General features: G+C 39.6%; 1 protein-coding gene across 3 annotated transcripts in view; it reads left to right on the plus strand.

Moving 5' to 3' along the window:
• JARID2 (jumonji and AT-rich interaction domain containing 2) overlaps window positions 1–20,569 on the plus strand; it is a 307,763-nt gene that overhangs the window by 209,735 nt on the left and 77,459 nt on the right. For all 3 annotated transcript variants that reach the window (XM_073331951.1, XM_073331952.1, XM_073331950.1), the window contains exon 4: window positions 8,902–9,071. In XM_073331951.1, the coding sequence (XP_073188052.1) occupies window positions 8,902–9,071 (170 nt within the window). The remainder of the gene's footprint in view (window positions 1–8,901; window positions 9,072–20,569) is intronic.

Here is a 20,569-nt window from a genome sequence, read left to right on the forward strand (position 1 = left end):
TGTTCTCAGACAGGGGGTGAGTCTTTTTGGAAAATGTATAAAATTCCATTTGGCCACTTGTGTGTGTGAAAGGCCGTAAGAAATTTTCTAGTTGTCTTATGAAGAATGATACCTCCACCAGCACGTTTATTGCACTTGCCATGGACTTTGCCCACCATGAGCATAAGTACATTTAAAATGCTTGATTTAATTTAAGATAGCATATGATTTTCAAGTACTTAATTTCTATGTGGTAGATTTGAAACTATTTTAAACCGCATACAGAGGTTCAAGGTTCTAGATACATTCAGGCTTCATTATAAAGTATCTGAAGAATCTCACTGGCAGGTGCACTTACTCTTAGGTACACAGGGTCGCTTACTAAAGTATCTTTGCATAAATGAATGTTCTGCACTAGTTTGACTCTCACATTGTATGCTGAAACAAACTTAAGGGTGTCATTTGTGTCTCACTTGATGGGTGTGAAGGACAGTGCAATTCCGGTCTGAACTGGAGCAACAGCAGGTAAAGATCACAGAAGACTCTTTTGCTAAATGAGCAAAAGGTCAGATTAAGGAATGAAATAGAAACAGGCACATAGACAAACACAGAAATTATAAGTGTCTTTATATAATACGATAAACTCAAAAACAGGTGAACTAGAATGTCTAGCTGTGGAAGGGACCCTTGATATAATAAACATTACTGAAACTTGTTGGAATAATAAAAATCAATGGGATATTTTAATGCCTGACTATAAATTATACAGGAATGTCAGATTAGGATGAAGAGATGGAGAAGCAGTGCTAGACTTAAAAGATTCCATAGAATCTAGTGAGATGACACAGTTGGATCTGCATGGCTGCAAATCCCAAGCTGTAATAATACAAGTATGCTGCTAGGTCTCCAAACTACTACCCTCCAGATCAAGAAAAGAATATTGAGTGTGTAATACTGAGAGAGATCAAAGAGGCAGCCAAGTCTAACAAAGCAGTAATGACAGGGGACCTCAACTATCTACACATAAACTTGTCAAGTATCACAATGGAACAAAGTGTGGGGAAGCAATTTCTTGACACCTTAAATGATTGCTTCTTGTAACAGCTAGACTAAGAGCACATAAGAGGAGAGGCTATTCTTTATTTAATCCTAAATAACAGCACAGGAGTTAGTTCAAGAGGTAAAGGCAGCTGACCCACTAAGCAATAGTTACTATAATGTAATAAAATTCAAAATTCAGTGTTCACAATAATATAGTAATGGTCCTAGGAGGGAGGAAAGGTAACAAAAACTAACACAGTGACAGTATACTTCAGAAAGCCAGAGAAGTAAAATCCTTATATTTGCCATGGTTGTTACTTACACACAACCTTGGAAGGCAAGTATGCCCCCGAACAGAAAGGGAAGTAGGAAAACAAGAATTAAACCAGTGTGGTTAAATGGGATAGTTCAAGAGGTTATTTGAGACAAAGAAGGAACCTTCAAAATTTGGAACTCTAATCCTAGCAAAGCTAATAATAAGGAGCATAAACTACAGTGGACAATAGGCAAGAAGGAAATTAGGAAGGCTAAAATGGAATTCAAAGAAGAAGTAGCTAAGGGCGTAAAACAAACAGCAAGAGACTATTTAAGTGTGTGTATCACAGACTTCCTGCTTCTGAAAGAATAGGTGAGTCTTCTGGATCACCATAGGTTAAAGAAAGCAATTAAGGGAGACAAGGATTTTGCTGGGAAACTAAATCATTTCTTTACATCACTGTTCGCCCTAGAGGATGTTAGAGATATATCTATCCTTGCCCTGACCGACTATTTTCTGGTATTAAAAAATTAAGTAAGATTGAACATTTGTATGGATTTGAAACTATTTATTTTTGAAGGGCTATAAAACCTCATGCTTCCAGGCTCAAGGACTGACCGTAACTGTTAGGGGTCATGAGAAGACTCTCCTGGGGAGCACATTTTTACATATCTGCCTACTTTGGGCTTTCTTGTGTCTTCTTATGGAACAGCAAGCCACTGTTGGTGCCAGGATACTGGACTAAATGGATCACAGGTCTGGTCCAATATGACAATTTCTCTCTTCCTGTGAACTATCTTACAAGGGTTAGTTACTGTGTTGAAGCATAGTGGTGCTAATTATACTCCAGTGTCTGATTCCTTTAAAATTATTGTTTGGGCTTCAGCCCACCAAACCTCTTTGGTCTTGAGATGTCCATGTGTGACAGTAATCTTTTTCAGTCTCTGAATGTTCTGTCAATTTGAATATAATCCAGTATAGTAATGGCAACCCCGTTCTCCAGCCTAAGCATTATGTGGTATCTGCACTTTGCTTTCTAGTAGGAGTTAAGGAGTGGTAAACTGAATGCAGGATAAGTCTCTCAGAAAAATGTGGAACTAAAAGTAACCTACTGATAATTTAAGTAACTTCCTGACAAAAGCGTTTTGCATGGTAGTCCACTATTGAGAGCTTACTGTTTGTATTAAGTTTTGGTTTTATTTTCTTATATTTGTGAAGTAATTTTTAAGGTATCTTAAACAACTTGTTTTCTAGGTAACCGAGTGCATAGGGTAATCTAGAATACTAAAATTAACAGAGTTGTATTAATAACTTGGACCTTACTTGGCAGAGAAAGTAAGCGTCTTGTTTAGTGAGTGTCGTCTTACTCGATTCAGAGTAGCAGCCGTGTTAGTCTGTATTCGCAAAAAGAAAAGGTGTACTTGTGGCACCTTAGAGACTAACCAATTTATTTGAGCATAAGCTTTCGTGAGCTACAGCTCACTTCATCGGATGCTGTTTCTCACGAAAGCTTATGCTTAAATAAATTGGTTAGTCTCTAAGGGGCCACAAGTACTCCTTTTCGTCTTGTCTACACTACCAAAAAAATGGCGCTAGGAGACCCTATTGGGGAAAAAAGTTAAAAAAAAGTTTTAAAAGTACCTTTAGCTAGTTCAGTCTTGGAACTGTAGTGCGCATGGGTTATAATTTGCTTAAAAGGCTTATTTATAGAATAATTCTAGACTAGAACAGTTTTTCATAAAGTTTTTTACCACAAACCAGGACGGCACTTGATAAGAAAACCATGTCAACTCAATTAATTTTTTTTAAGTATTTTCCTAACATGGCCTTCTTTTGTAGCATAGATGCAGTCTTAAAGAAAAAAAACATCTTGGTGTTTTGTAATTGTTACTTTTCATTTTTCTATTTACATAAATTTTACACAGTGCTTATTATTATTTATTATTATTTTATTTTGAGGATTTTCCCTTTTTTCACCCACCGAAGTCCTTTTTGTAGGAGTATTTGCCAACGCTGTAGTGTGTCTATTTTGGGCTAGAGTGGAGAGGGTAATTATTTTGGAAATAGAAACAGCATTTTTTCTTTTCTTTTTTTAAATAGGCTTTTCAGTTAGTTGGCAAACCAACAAGAGCTTGTTCCTCTAACCATTCAAAGAGGGCAACCATGTTGGTCACTTGGTATTTGCCAGATACAAAATGTCTTGCTCTGGAGTGAACAGACCACCCATTCTGTCTTTGTTTGGAATTGGTATGTAATCTAAATAATTGGATTTACTACTTTAAGGTTTTTCATATTAGAAAGTTAAGTTAATAAGATTAAATAAATTAAAATTAAGTCAATAAGGGAACAGCTGCATGTTACCAGTACTTTGAATTATATAGCACATTTTGGTTTTCCCTGGGCCATGTTCTGAGACTTTGTCCTTCGGTAAACTGTGAAACTGAGGCAGAAATCTGATTTTAAACATCGAATCAAAAATTTAACCTAGAAACTGCAATTGTACAGTACTAAAACTGCACGATAGACTAAACATCTAGTTATTAGTCACTATGTTGCACACATTGGCTAGTTGTATACTTCCACATATCACAACTGAAGCCTGTGGAATTAGTGCCAGTCCATATACTATCGGCAGTTACTTCGGAAGCCCCACAGAGGAAAAAAGCTGGGGGGGTGGGTTTTTTTTTGTTTTTTTTTTTTCTATTCACTTCATTGAAGTGAATTGGCCAGGCTTTTAGTTAATAAAACTTGACATTTCAGACACTGAGGGTCTGGTTCCCTGGCCAAGAGGTAGTGCACTGCAGGTGTGAGAACAAAGCAAGAGAGAACAGGGAATACATCAGAAGTGGTGCTAAATCATTTATATCAAGAAGGGAGAGAATGAAGGAAGAGCAGTTGTTGAGACTTTTTGTCATTGTATGATCAAGTGTGCCATCTCACCTCCTCTGGTAATAATAAAGTCATGGTGTGTCTTGAAGGTGGACTGGAGGAAGATTTTTCTGTCATAAATTTCATAACTAGATTGGAGTACCTCTGCTGGGGTTGGACTGTTGTGGGGTGGAGAGACATTTTTACTACCCGGTGGCTGGGTGAGGTTGGAGAAATGTAGCATTGAAGGGGTGGTCAGAATATGAGGAAAGTGTGTGCACTGGAGTGGAACAGGTGGGAAAGGAATGGTGCAAAATATACATGTCAAGACATTTTGAAAAGTACTTTTAATTTACTAATTCAATAGACATTCGTATTTAGGCTAAATATACTGGTTATTGCTCCTGGGATGTGATGGACTGAGTAGGGACACACTCTGACTCAAACCTCATGTGATGGTACATTGTGTTGCAAATAACCAGATGTTTACCCTTTATATTCAGGATTGTCCATTAAATCATATGATAGGCTTCAAATGTGCATTTCTTGGATTTCTGTTCAGTTACCCGTAGTATTACATCTTATCTAAATCTTTTTGGTTGGGGTAGACTTAAACAGGTAAATTCAACAAGAATTTGCCCAATTTGGTGTATAGAGTATTTCCAACAGCATGGTTGGGAGATTATGAAGTACATTTTTGGGGGAAATCACTCTATGCTACAGCAGCAAGCAAGGTTCTTTTCCCTATTAAATTTAATGGTCTGCTTTTTGGATACATTTTGTGCAGAAGAGAATCCATAACAAAGCATTACTTGTGGCTGCATATGTGCTTTTGGTGATAGAAACGTAACTAGTTGAAATTAAAATCCCATTTATCCTGTGCAAGAGCTCTCTAGTCTGCATGAATGCAGAGGGGATGGCATTCTGCATTTACAAACTGAATGAATTTTTGGGACAGGTGTATTGGTGTACAGAAGCGCTTTCTTTTTAAAGGACCATTGTTCCTAGATACAAGGAATATGAATGTTCAATTAGTCTGTTTCAGTTCAAGAATCATAAGCACGGTTGTAATAATAAGCAGTATATGAGCCCCTGAGGAGGTGGAAATAAGCAAGCAGTATATGTCTATCAGGAATTTAGCAGAATCTTTTGGTCACGATGAAGTATAATTTTCTTTATGGGCAATTGTGTGAGACTATAGGGACAACAAATTTAGAGGAATTGTTAACAATTCATTTTCTGTCATTATTAGAGGGTATATATAACACTGTTATTTTTTCAGTGTTTTAGCTAGGCAATTGGCCCTTCGCTTGAGAGAACACACATTGTGCATAGTATCCACCACAAAGCTTTTGACGATAAAACGATGAAGTATGTGGATGATACTTCTACTGCTCTTTTGGTGTTAATATACATGTATGTTTGGAGAACAGCTTAAGCCTGGCAAGGTATTTTAACTCTGAAATGTCTAGGCTTTATAGATTTAAGGCAGATCTTGAAGTTCTTGGGAAGAAAAAATCCTGCTTTCCTCCAATCCCATGTATAGCTTTTCTATGCAGACAGATTTCAGTGTCTCCCTCGACTATGCTACCTGTAAGTCCCTAACAGTTCTCCTAAGGTATTTTTTACTAGATATTTTTAGGATCACATATATAAATGCTGCTCTTTGGCACTTAGTTCTGTGATATGGTTTCTAAATGCCATCTCTTTCCTTAGCAAAAACTTGGTACAGGTTTGAATGGCTGGATGGCAGAGTTTTAATAGCTGTGAAAATGGAGAAGGTTGCAGATTACTGGTTTTACCCTCACTAATTGATTGTCTTTTACATCTAAATTTTTGTCATCGTTGTACTTCAATGTGTATAATTTGATCAGAGAATCACAATGATTGTTGGCAATACAATGACAAACCTGGATTATTCTGTGGCAGTATTTGTTACAGATCTCAAATTCATATTAGATAAATATTGTATTAGTAGAACCAGTAATCAATGTAAAGTTGCCTTCTCTCTCCTCTAAAAATTGATATTTTAGGTCTTTTTATCATCTTTTTCCAGCCATGCCACTAACAGCCATCTATAGGTTAGCTGCCTTTTTTTTCTTTTTTAATTGAAGACAGGAATTTTAAACTAGCTTTTATAAAGTTATAAATTATAAAGATTGTGAGTTGTTAATGTCTGACTATCTGAATAACATTTGGATTTTTGACTTCTATGAAGCCCTTTTATTCTGTACTGTGTTCTCTCTGTCAAGCTCTTGGAATGCTTGGAAATCTGGGTTGACGGGGGCTCAGTTCAGGAAAGAACTTAATTCCTACTCACTTCCATAAGACTTGAGTGCTGTGCAGTACCAGGGTCAAAGTGAGGCATACAATTGTTCCCCTCCAGTTAACTGCCCTGCACAGGGGTATTTTTCCTAGAACAAATTTCTGCTCTAAATTATTTATTATTATTGCAAGTGAGTACCCATGAGAATCATTGAATCAGTGAGTTTTCTCATTTGTGATATGAGTCCCAAGTCCACTTCGCTTGTCTTCAGTCATCTCAGCCAAATTAGATGATTAGGGCCCTACCAAATTCACAGCCATGAAAAATGCATCACGGACCGTGAAATCTGGTTTCCCCCTGTGAAATCTGGTCTTGTGCTTTTACCACATACTATGCAGATTTCATGGGGGAGACTAGTATTTCTCAAATTGGGGGTCCTGACCAGAAAGGGGATTGTGCGGGGGTGGGGGGTGTGAGGTGGAGGGGGAGGGAGGTTATTTTAGCAGGGGTTGCGGTATTGCCACCCTTATCTCTATGCTGCCTTCAGAGCTGGGCGCCCAGTGAGCTGGGGGCTGTTGGCTGGGCACCCAGCTCTGAAGGCAGTGTTCTGCAGGCAGCAATGCAGAAGTAAGGGTGGCAATAACATACCATGCCATCCTTACTTCTGCGCTGGTGCTGGCAGTGGCTCTGCCTTCAGAGCTGGGCTCCCAGCCAGCAGCCACCGCTCTTCAGCTGCCCAGCTCTGAAGGCAGCATCACTGCCAGCAGAAGCGCTGAAGTAAGGGTAGTGGGACTACAAACCCCCCTACAATACCATTGTGACCACTGCACAACTCCTTTTTGGGTAAGGACCCCTACTGTAGCTCACGAAAGCTCATGCTCAGATAAATTGGTTAGTCTCTAAGGTGCCACAAGTACTCCTTTTCTTTTTGCGAATACAGACTAACACGGCTGTTACTCTGAAACAATTCCAACACTGAAATTTCAGATTTAAATAGCTGAAATCATGAAATTTATGATTTTTAAAATCCTATGACTGTGAAATTGACCAAAATAGATCGTGAATTTGGTACAGCCCTATAGATGACACATACCCAAGATTAATCCAGGAAGTACAGCTAGTTACAGAGGGCAAGCAACAAGATAACCTTGTTCTGCCTTTCCCTGTTCTTCGTTCTTGCTAATGCAGACTTGCAAAATTGTCCTTGAATATTTACAGCCCAAGTACAAAATCTACTTGCTTGCTCTTTACCAGGCTGCTGACAGTTGGAAATAAAACTTGATATTTTACTTGCCGGTCAAAAATAAAATACTTTCCTTGAGGCTTTGCAAAACTGCAATTATGGATGTTCAACAATACAACTGAAGTATGTGTTGATGCTCCTGGATTAAACTTTTGTGATTTCTGTCACTCTCCATTTTGTGCAGTGTAGTTGTAGCCATGTCTGCCACAGGATAATATCTTTTATTGGACCAACTTCTACACAGAGCTCTTCTTCAGGTCTGGGAAAGGTATTCCCAGCATCACAGCAAAATGCAAGGTGTAATGGACTGCAGCTCACTAACCCTCTCTTTTTGTCCTATGACTGCAGAGGTGTTAACAGGCCACTCCACATGAATGATCCCTTAGAATATGTGCTAACTAGTTATGCTAAACAATCTGTTCCACCTTGCATTTTGCTGTGACATGGGGAGTATCTTTCCCAGACCTGAAGAAGAGCTCTGTGTCTCAAAAGCTTGTCTCTCTCCAAAAGATATTGGATCCATTTTGGACCTCACCCACTTTATCTCTAATAGTCAGTTTTAGTGAATTGGAATAAGTTAAGAAACTTTAATTTAAAAATGTTCAGTGATAAATTAAGCAAAATGTTAACTAGGGTAGAACCAAAGTAACAAAAGTATTTGTACCTTTTTAAGAAAGAGGTTTTCATGAAGGAAAAATAGCAGATATTAGTTGGTGTAATTTAATGATAAGGAGCAGGTGAAAATGTTTGGAAAATATAGTATGCTTGTCACGCTTATGGGTGAAAAATTCCTGGTTTGCTACACTGACTTAGTGTAAGCTAGGTAAAAATCACCTGGAAATTCTTAATTAGCCTTACTTACAGTTTGCATGGCAACTTCCACCTTCTCTGTTAGTGTATATATCTATATCTTCTTACTCTGTTCCATTTTATGCATCTGGTGAAGTGGGCTACAACCCACAAAAGCTTATGTTCTAATAAATTTGTTAATCTCTAAGGTGCCACAAGTACTCCTGTTTTTTTTTTAAGATTGCAACAGATACTTTAAAATAACTGCGGTAAAACAAACTTTCTCTCAAACTCAATAAATCCTAATTGTTAGACTCCAAAAATGTGGACTAAACACAACTAAGGAAGATGTTATTGGTAATAGATTGATTTATTCTGCTCTTTTCACAGTGAATTGTTAAATTTAAGTCTATTCTCGGTTCTGCCTAATACGTGTGTGGTGTTCTCTTGTTTTCACAGGCCAAGGCTGCAAGCACAAAGGAAGTTTGCTCAATCCCAGCCAAACAGTCCCAGCACAACTCCAATAAAGATAGTGGAACCGTTGTTACCCCCTCCAGCTACTCAGATTTCTGACCTCTCCAAAAGGAAGCCCAAGACAGAAGATTTCCTTACATTTCTCTGCCTCCGAGGTAGGAATTTTACAGCAGCCTAAGGGAACAACCTGTAGTTCGGAGAACAAGCTGCAGTATCACACAGTACAGTCTATCTGAACGCAGTGGTGCTGCACTTGAACATATTGCACACATTTCCACCCAGTAGTCTAACTGTAGATACAGTGGAGTAGCGTTTTACTTCATCAATATAAAGATTATAGAATTAGGCCAATGATAGAGCTAATGGAAATTACTTTTATGCTTAGCACTCTGTCTCCTTGTCCTTCCCTCTCTCTCAATTATATCTGATTGTATAAACTGAGGCCCTGCTTAACCCTCACAAGTACCTCTTTATTTCCACTAGGAGTGGAAATCTAGCTGGTTATTCCCTTTCTCTACATATGGAGTGTTCATTAACTGCTTTTCACCCTACCAGCTAAATCCCAGAGCAACAAGCTTTATCTGACTAGAAGAAAAGGTTGATTTTGGTTTTGGTTTTGAATAAAAAAAATCTGTTTATTCAGTGGGATAACTGATGCATGTTCACTATCTCACTGTAAAACCATAGTGGAAACTCATCGGTAGGTCTAACCATGAGGTAGGTAGATATGGTGAACCTCCTGGCTAGCCTGTGTCAGTTCTCACTGAAAAAACACAGTTTTTTGACAGTGAAAAGAGAGCCTTTGAATGACATACTGATAATTCTGTCTTGATAAAACCAGAGACTCGCTTTGAGTGCTGTACCTCACTGCTAGGTCACACTTAGGCTTCCCCCAGGGTGGGATTTTTCATCCCCCCTTCCTCCCCCCAGCAGAAGCCTCCTGTTCAATATCTTGATTGTGGCATTAGTCCTGCATTATAGCCATCTGAGAGTGCTGGGACTGCCATAGGTCCCTTTATAGCTAGATGGTGCTCATATTTAATGTGCCAGAGGGGTTGCTGTTGCCATTGCCCCATGCTCTTCACTACTTTTGAAGTAGGGGCCACTTTGGCAAAAAGCCTTAAATGTAAGAGCCACATGGGGTGTGGCTGAGGGGTTCGGAGTGTGAGAGGTGGTCCAGGGTAGAGTGCGGGGGTGAGGGGTTCAGGGTAAAGGAGGGTGCTCAGGGCTGGGGCAGAGGGTTGGGGTGCAGGGGCAAAGGCTCTGGGGTGGGGCTGGGGATGAGGGGCTTGGGGTGCAGGAGGGGCTCAGGGCTGGGATACGGAGGGGGGTGAGGGCTGCAGGGTGGGGTCGGGGGTGAGGGGTTTAGGGTGCAGGAAGGGGCTCAGGGCATGGGAAGAGGGCTGGGATGCGGAGGGGGGTGAGGGCTCTGGCTGGGGGTGCAGGCTCTGGGGTGGGGCTGAGGATGAGGAGTTTGGGGTCCAGGCACGCTGCCCCAGGGCTGGGGCCAGAGGACTTCCACCAGCCCTCTCCCTGCCGGCAGCAGCTAGCTCTGGGAAAGGGGCCTCTCTCCCCGCTGCTGGTAGGCATCACGGGAGATCCGGGGCGGGGGAGAGGCCCACAGCAGCCCTGCAAGCCCCAACTTGCTCCCCTCCACAGTTCCCTCCCACCCCAAACTCTCTCTTCTTCAGGTCCCTACTTCACAGCTGTTCATACCCTGCTGTGTGGCCACGCAGCTTAGAGGGAATTTAGGGAGCCGCACTTAGGGTCGAGGGGGACACCACTGTCTCGCGGGACTTGCAGTGAAGAACACTGCCATTGCCCTTTCCTTTCTGTAGCCTGGTTGAAGGCCTTCATTACAGATAGTGCCGGCCCTGCTGGCAGAATCCTAACGCAATGGACTTAATCCCCTGAGGTTTGCTACATTTGCCTCGTTTCTCAGTTACTACTACCACTTTGCAGATTCCTATTGCTTCTCTTACAGCACAGTTCTCTTGGAATACAACTGCTCAGCATCAATCATAGCTGCCTGCCTTGGTTTTTCTCCTCCTAGTTCAGCATGGTTGAATTTTCCTACGCTTATGTATTCTGCTGCTAATGGCTTGAAACCAGGCTGCCAAGTTGTCTATCTTGACTCTCTCATCCAGTATGTAGAGTTCTCTTGTAATCCAGAATAGGGATGGAAGGTTATTTATTTTTATATATATGGATTGTGAAAAGTAACATCCAGTGGAGACTAAAATGCAGACTCAATCCCTTTCTACATTTCTGTGGATTAGATCTAATTTGCTGTGTGGTAATTTGCTCTGTCTGTTGGCAGCATGCTGCTGAAGTGCTCAGGGCCAATTGACGCATTCTGTTTGTGGGAAAGTTCAGCTAATAAGTGTGTGCACATGGGTGCATTTGTACATATATATTTTCTTCTCTTTATTAAATATGTATTGTTAAATCTCTTAAGGCCCTCACACCTATGGAGAGGCGACTTGAAAAGGGGGGAGACTTTACCCCCAGCAATCTGACTTGAATAATGCAATATGAGATACAGGTATCTTCTCCTGATCCAATGCTTCATGCAGCAAGATTTTTCTCTTAATGGTGAACATTTGGATCTGGTATCTGTAATTTTCTTCTAATAGATGTTCTTCTGTAAAGTAATAGAAGTTTTATAAAGTTGTTGAAGGTCTGCGGTCAATTCCAAATTTCTTCAAGTTCCAGAAATATGGATCTTTTTCAAACAATATGTGCATGTTAACAAAAGGTTATATGTAGATTCCCTCCCCCAGGAAGTAATAGATAAAAATACAGTATTAGGATAAAAAATAAACAGTACACAGTTCCATTGTCACTGTATAGGGTCTGAGAACAACACACAGGGACTCTGGGGGAAGGCACTGCATTGGATTGCCTTAAACAGGGACATGTTGGGGGAAGGAGCCTAGGGCAGGAGAGGGTGGGCCATAGTGCGTGTCAGTATGTCCATTCTGGCTTGTGCTTCAAGCCACAGGGAGCACTGGGGAGTATGCCATAATTTAGAGGAGCCAAGCTCCTCTGAATTATGCTGGGGCCATTGCAGTAGGGTACAAATTCTGTGCTGTGCCTGCAGGAGACAACGGACTCCTGGAGGCAGAGCCTCAAATGTGGCCCTTAATGCATATTTTACACCTTCATTTTCACCAGATTTTTATATGTATATTTATTTTGTATTTATTTTTCACACCTATAATATAAAAAGTTACAGGGAGAAGAGATTGGACAAAGTTTATACAAAGGAACTTCACCCAATATGTGCAAGTAGCAGTGGTGGAGAAACTTTAAAGATTCCCCCCAGATTAAGCCTTTGTTTCCCAAAGAAAACACTGTTGACCTCCAGTGGAAAGTCGGGAAACTTAGACTAGTTGGTGATTGTACTTTTTATATTTTTTTTCCTAAAAAAATCTTTCCTAAAATGACACTGATGGGTTAAAATTCTTGCATTTAAAAAAAAAGAAATCTTACCTGTTACACTAATAACCAGAGTTTTCTGTGATTAAAAAACCCCCAAATTATCCAATTAACCCCGTTCCCCCAATAAAAAAGTGTTTTTCTGCGATTGAAATGAAAGTTTGAACTCTAGTTTCCCTAGCCATAATATATATAGATTTCAGTTGAACATAATGTTTTATTGATATATTTACAATTTTTAAGCAAGTTTGAAGCCTGCCACTGCCATCAATCATTATAATAAAATAAAATTAATAGAATGGTCCAATCACAGTGCATTGGTTCTTTACTGTTGTCAGTGGCCTTGCTGTTTCTGCCTCTTGTTTTCGTTCCTTTTCATCCAGTTTGTTTGGAGCTTTGCATGTGTTCTACAATTGTCTGCCTTCAAACATAATCTACAGGACAGCGCGTTACCATCAACATGAAATTTGTCCATGCCAAACTCAGTGACATGGTCTTTAGGGGTGATAAAGTTTTCGGCATCTCTTCATAACTTTAATTACTCACAGCTGGAGGCTGAAGTGAACTTTGAGATGCATTAAAACACAAATCCGTACACGCTGTTGAGTAACCTCTCTCTCTATATATGCCCAAAGCAGTTTATTGGAGTATGTTTAGCTGTGTAAGTTTAAAGCCCATTAAAAAATCAACCACAAGAGGGGTAGGTCGCATTCATTGAATAAGTGACACCCTATACTTTCAGTAAAATTTAGCTAATAGTTAAGATATGTACTTATTTTTTTCGCAGAATGTAGAAACTAAAGATTCTATGTAAAAATGCAAATTCTGCATTTTTTTTACATTTTTCAGAGGTGCAAATGGATTGCAAGGATCTCTGCTACTAACACAAGGATTATTGAATCTAAAATTTAAAAAATTATATCAATTCCTCGCCTTTCTCATTTTATGCAATCTTACTTATTACATTTTGCTCAACATGGGCAATAATGACAGAATGGAAATAAAATTGAAGTCCATCTGTCAGTTTCTGATTAGTTTAAGTTTGTTGGATCTCAAACTCCAGGCTGCAGTATTCTGCAAATGAATAAGGTGCTGCAAGAGAACATTGTTTGTTTAAAAATAACTTCCTTTATTGCTTTTTAAAAAAATGTTGATAGCCAGCCTTAGTTAAAAGCATGATGTAGAAAACGTCATTCTTAAGCCTTAATGGAGAAGAGAATGTCCCTTTAACATCTGGTAACCACAGTTTAAAAAAAATTTAAAAACTGACATTTTCTTCACATCTTGCATTGTGATCCACAATTCCCCCCCCCCCCCCAATCTCTTTCCATCCCCAGCTCTCTTTAACACAGTCCACCCCCATCCTTCAGCACCTGCAACATTTTAAGATGGATTTTTATTCTGGTGATTGTTAAGCAGTAAAGAACATTTGAAGTTGATTTTAAACTGCTGGCTAGAACCATGAGACACAGAAGAATAAAAAGCCTGTCTTGTCTATGTTTGAAGCAACTTTCTCTCTTCTAATGTTAATCTGATTTAATCATGTTGTTAGAGTTGAAAAGTGGGTAAAAACTATAGGTGGTGAACCCAATACCCTTTATAAATGGAGGAAAAATTCCAGTCAGATCTTTAGATCAGTTTGATTCTGTCTTTCTCTCGCTTGCACCCGATCGCTCACACTAAGCAAGCATAACAAGACTTTTTTCTTTATCAGTGCAATCACTTATTAAACACCAAGAGGCAAATTTTCAAAAATTTTCATGTGGGGTTTCAAGTCTGTTGCTTCAGTTGTTACTAAGAGCTGTGCTGCTAAATCCCCACCCAATTCTTTTACAGTTTACCCTAGTATTGTAAAACACTGAAATTCATGGCAATTTATAGGTTTAGCAGTGATGTAATTGTTGGTAACATAGTATCACGAGGCACATATAGAACATTTGTTCAGGTCTTTGAAAACTGTGCAGCGGGTCAGCTAATGAGACAGTCCTGCAGGGTGATCCACTCGTGCAGTGTCCTGTTGATTTCAGTGGGACTCTGTCACTTTGCAGGATTGGGAACTAGTTTGGCTGATAAGTCAGTAGTATGAGCTTTGATATCTGCTCAGTGATGGTATCTGCTGAGTGACAGCTTGAAAACTACAATGTGATACTATGTGGAGAATAAATTTTTTCCTAAATCTTCTTGTTGAAAACAGAGTATAAATGTATGGCACTGTATAAATGTTTGATACGTATGTTACAACAATCACTCATTCTGAGAAAGGTACCACGTGGGCTAATTAGGCCAGTTTCACAGCAGTGGAGTTTTACACACTTCTGGTGGGCCTCAAAGTGTTGCTGTTCTGTTGGCTGTAGAGCATATTTGGAATAAATTGTACACTGTGTCTCGTGTATTTCATAAAGCAGTGGGGAAATGAAGGGACTCTATTAGGTGTCCTGCTCAAATTCCTTTTTCAGATGGTATACAAAATATCAGACCTTGATGATAAAGTCCATGAGGACCTAGAGATTTGTATCCCTTCATAAAAGTGTTAGTCTTTTAAAGTATTGAACAAATGCTCATATAAAGTGAATCTTCCCTGCCAATAGCAGCTAACGAACTAGCTTTGTTTCTCTGTACATGACTTCAGGGAGATACACTGAGCTTTGTAAACTTACAGCTAATACAGACTAACACGGCTGCTACTCTGAAACCTGTCATCTGTACTTTGTGAAACGAACGTTTATACCACGCTTTCCCCTGAAAGTACAGTAATTTAAAAATTCCACTAAGAGCAAGATCTTCACTCTTCCCTTGAGGAGGGAAGGTTTTCTTTATGGCTTTTAACATCCAAAAATGTAGCTGGAAAGTCTAATTTAATTCCAGGAACATAGAATATTATATACAGGCTGTTGGTGGAAGACAGTGAGACTCCACAAAGGGCGAAGAGGCCCATGCTTAGAGATCCCTTTGTAGGACTGGGATCTATATTACTTTGGGTTCTTCTTTATTTCTCTGAAAGTTTGTGATCCTAATTATTCTTTTTAAACATGCTCTAATTTAAGTGAGGAGAGAATTTACTAATTCCTGCTCGTTTTCGTTAGCACAAATTGTGAGGGCTGTGGACACTTCTGAAATTACTATTCATTGATTTTTCAAACTCTTCACTTCAAAATGGGTATTAATGGGCATTTTAAATTTTGTTTTGTTTTAAAAAAGTCATCTAACTAAGACAAAAAAACTTTAACAATTAATAGTATTTTCAAAGTATTTAGAATACAACATTGACCAGGCTTGGCAGAATTCCCATTCCTTTATTATTTTTAGTTTTTAACTCATGCCCCAGAATTTCCAACATGAGAAGGAATCGAATAGTGCAAATACATCTGAAGTGTTTGCCTGCAGTGTTCTTATCTTTAAATAGCTTCTTTGAAGGAGCGCATGTGCCCTTTGCCAGAGGCATAATTAGTATCTTTCAGTAGTTCATGTGGAGAGGAACGTGTCATCTTTATGCTGTAGTACAATAGCCTGTACTTTTACTGTATTTTCTGTGACTGAGATCACATTATTCCTAATAGCTTCTGTTTTTAAGTGGCCTTTACCCACCTACAATTATTTACAGGTTAAAAATGTTAATGGAGTGATAGAAGTTAGGGAGTTGGTTCTCTTTCCACTCCACCTCCACCCTTCAGGGGAGATGAGTTCTTCAGGGGAGGTGGGAGTAGCAAAGATGATGATTAGTATCCAACATTAGAAAGCTTTCCTAGGGTCAGTTTTCAAAATAAGCTGGAGATATGGGAACTAGGTTTTTATTGATTTTTAGGGATTCCTAAATAGAGGCATCTCAGTAATTAAGGCCTCAAAATACAGCTTTCAGTCTGTGCTAACAGAACTTCTGCCCTCTCATAACCCAAAACACACAATTCTTCACTCTTTCAAGTGATTTAACAATTTCATCAACTTTAAAATGCTGCAGTGTTGCGAAAACGTGTGCAAACAGCAAACTCCACTGTCACTGCAGCAAAGATATGCATATTTTTCCAAACTTCGGCACCTTTCACCATTCCAGTGACCCTGTCCTCCAGAGACAACCCGTACCTGCTGATGGGGGTGGCGGAGGGAGAACATAATTCAAAGACACAGCTCAAGTCCACACCCCCACCTCCTTACCCTCAGTCTCCCTTCCCAGAAAGCAGCAGCATCTCCATGGAGCTCCCAGCTGTTGCTTCTACCTCTGCCCACGGGGAGCAGCTCACCAGCTCCGGTAGCTATCCCACAGGGAGGGGCCCCAGCCACATCATGTGACCTGGCAGAAGTCTGGGGGCACACATGACCCCGGGTGCCTCCCCCGGCCATGTGTTGCCTCTGCTGTCCTCGCACAATCATCCCACCCTTAAATAGGCTATGGGGCAGGTGTCACGTTTTGGGGTGCAATTGAGACCAGTAAGAGGTTGTGTCACTGTTAGTGCTTGAACATTGAGTGCCACTATGCTGTTGTAGCTCCCTGTGTGGACACTCCAGCCAGCATACACGCGTGCACTGGGTGTCTGTGTGTTAAGCAGCCTTGGTTCAGCAACTCTTGACTCCATCAGCCTGCCTGTCACATCACAGCCATGCTCTGGTCTCCTCCACCCTTGGTTGCTAGTAGCCAAGTGTCCCAAACACACCTGGAGTCCTGAATTTCCGCAAAATAGTCTGCCGTGAAATGTTCAGTAATAAGACCTGTTGCTCCTTTAAAGAGACAAAAGCACAGCAGCGTGTGGCTTTAACTGGAGTTTTTAATAATCACTGCAATTCAAATACAGCACTTGGTTGATTTAGAATAGAAGCAAAACCAGTGTATTTAATCAAAAAGAGAGATTTTAAGTAAATTCAGATTTAAGGGTTAAAGTCAAATGATTACAAACAAAAGTGAAAACATGAATCTAAAGGTCTAAAACTTAATCTAGCAAGATAGTCTTCATTCAAGATGGTTTCTCTCTCTCTCCCACAGTCTTCTTTCCAGCTTTTTAATGGTCAGGACCCAACACACAGCTCAAATAGCTTGGTCTCTTTGTCCCCTTAGGTGAAGGGTGATTTCGGGTTCTTTGCCCCTCCCTTTGACAATTGAATAAGCCTTTGAAATGTATTCTTCTGAAGGTTACCCCCAGATAAAGTTCATTAGTTCATGCTGCGTAAAGGAGCCACAAGGTTTGGAAGATCAGGCTTCTTGATTGTTCCTCCCCTGCTGTTGGTTTTTACTATTGCAAATTATCTCTTCCTGCTGCAATTTCCAATACGAATGAATAGCCCATTGAATCTGGGCCACACCTGGTTTGAGGTATTGGCCTCTTTCCACTGTCTGGAGAAAACTTAGCAATTGCCCATCTTTTAGTCACAGATTTTAAAGCATAACATTAGTAAATATCCATAATTTCACATACAGCATTGTTACATATATTTTACAATAGTATTATTGACCAGTGTGGAGTTAGTTTTCAAATGATATCTCACAAGGCGTATTTTGTACAAAAATTATTCCAGTAGTATGTAGGGTGTGAACACAAGGGTGCCTAAGGTCACAGCTGGGTGGATTGATTTAAATCAAGGTGGTTTAAATCAGCAACTTAAATTGTGATTTAAATCAAGTGGAAAGTCTCAGTTTAAATAATTGATTTTCATAAACTTTCCATTTGTTTCTTGGTTACTGTCTAAAGAAAGGTGCATTCTCATTGATTGATATATAGCCATTAAAACCTGTTAATTTACAATTAAACAGAGCCTTTACATTAGATTTGGTACCATCTGTTTGTTACCTAGGAGGATACACTATAACTATGTACATATATTTAAGCAATTATATTGCTTAATATTTTCAGATGCTGATTGTACATTTTTAGTATGTTCAGGTAGGGAGAAGCTTTAAAACAAGAGTATGAGATCAGGGAGATGGGAGGGGGAAGGGTTAATGGATGATCCTCATGAGATACATGATAGTATTTCCTGGAGTCAGAGGCTGGGTCCCAACACCTGTGATGACTTGGACAGTCTCTTGTACCCGGGTACACAGCCCCTGGGTCTCCCACAGGATCAAGCCCTTAATACAGTACATTACCTATTGTGCCATATTTATAAAGATTGACCTCAAAAGTTAGATGTTTTCCCCCGATTCTTTCTTTATGTAGAAAAGCAGCCTTTAAAACCAAATTTTTAATAGAAGCTCTGGGATTCAGCATATTCATTTTTTTTATTTAAGTGTTTGAAGAGATTATAGTACATTTTTAGAGCTTAACATAGTTTATATTAAATTCAGATTTCATTTAAAACAAGCTTAGGTTAAAAAAAGAAAAACTTATTATCTAAATAAAACAAAAGATGATCAACAATTAAATTTTTTTTGAAGAATTTTTTTTTTTATTCACTCTGCTGTGGCATACCCCTTTAACTGTTGTCATTTTCCTGGGTAGAAAATGTAGTGGCCTGCTGTCTCTATCCTCTGCTATCTTAACAGGGCATATCTACTCTTTGTGTGTCATAACATTTTTAAACTACCCCCCTCATAGACTTTAAGGTCAGAAGGGACCATCATGATAATCTAGTCTGACTTCCTGCACAATGCAGGCCACAGAACCTCGCCACTTCTGAAATAGATCCCTAACCTCTGGCTGAGTTACTGAAGTCCCCAGGTCATGGTTTAAAGACTACAAGTTACAGAGAATTTGCCATTTACACTACTTTAATCCTGCAAGTGACCCATGCCCCAGGCTGCAGAGGAAGGCGAAACCCCCCCAGAGTCTCTGCCAATCTGACCTGGGGGCACATTCATTCCCGACCCCAAATGTAGCAATCAGTTAGACCCTGAGGGCAAGATCTCCAGCCAGACACTTGAGAAAATAATTCTCTGTAGTAATTCCGAGCCATCCCCATATAGTGTCCCATCACCAGCTATTAGATATATTTGCTGCTAGCAGTTGTGGATCGGCTGCTTACCATTGTAAGCAGTCTCATCATACCATCCTCTCCATAAACGTATCCAGCTCAGTCTTGAAGCCAGTCAGGTTTTTTTTGCCCCCACTGCTCCCCTTGGAAGGCTGTTCCAGTACTTCGCTCCTCTGATGATTAGAGACCTTCATCTAATTTTGAGCCTAAACTTGTTGATGGCCTGTTTATATACATTTGTTCTTGTGTCCACACTGGCTCTTAACTTAAATAACGCTTCTCCTTCCCTGGTATTTATCCCTCTGATATATTTATAGAGAGCAATCCTATCTCCCCTCAGCCTTCTTTTGGTTAGGCTAAACAAGCCAAGCTCTTTGAGTCTCCTCTAATAATAAGGTAGGTTTTCCATTCCTTGGATCATCCTAGCAGCCCTTCTCTGCACCTGTTCTAGTTTGAATTAATCTTTCTTAAACATGGGAGTCCAGAACTGCACACAGTATCCCAGATGAGGTTTCACCATATCTTACGTAATGGTACTAACACTTCCCTGTCTCTTCTGAAAATACTTGGCCTGATGCATCCTAGGACTGCATTAGTCTTTTTCACAGCTGCATCACATTGGTGGTTCATAGTCATCCTGTGATCAACCCACATACTGAGGTCTTTCTCCTCCTCTGTCACTTCCAACTTCAGTCTCTTACGAACTACATAAGAACTATACAAGCAGGTTAAAGAAAGCCAAACAAGATAATTCCAATCAAATAGCAGATTTATCAATATAGTTATGAAAGGAGGGCATTAAAATGCTGACACTTTGGGAAGAGAAGTTTAATTGCTTCATAACCTTGATTAGTTTAATTCTAAAATACAAGAAATTGCAACATGAAGACTTGAGGTAGTTTTACAAAAAACTGGAAGGCAATTTTCATAGCTGGTTTTCAGTACTAAATGATTTGGGCATTTGAAGTTGAGCTTTTGGCATGACAAGAAATCATAAGACTTAATCCCATATCTTTTGTGCAAGCTTTGAAGTGAACAGATTTTAATTGCTTGAACCATTCCATTAATGATATTACGTTTGTATATAACACCTTTCATCCCAGCGAATCCTAAAGCCCTTTTCAAAATTAAGACTAATACACAGTGCTCTGCCATAGATAGAGCTTTTCTCTTATGTAGTATGAAAAATAAATATATGTTGTATATGGGATCACTTCACCCACCGGTAAAATATGATGCTGTGCATTAACAGTGGTTTAGGACAGGAATTGAAGAATAAAGCATTAATTTATGCTGTAATGGTAGAGGTTTAAAA

Source organism: Lepidochelys kempii, chromosome 2, assembly GCF_965140265.1.
Source record: "Lepidochelys kempii isolate rLepKem1 chromosome 2, rLepKem1.hap2, whole genome shotgun sequence".
In the NCBI taxonomy this organism is placed as follows: Eukaryota; Metazoa; Chordata; order Testudines; family Cheloniidae; genus Lepidochelys; species Lepidochelys kempii.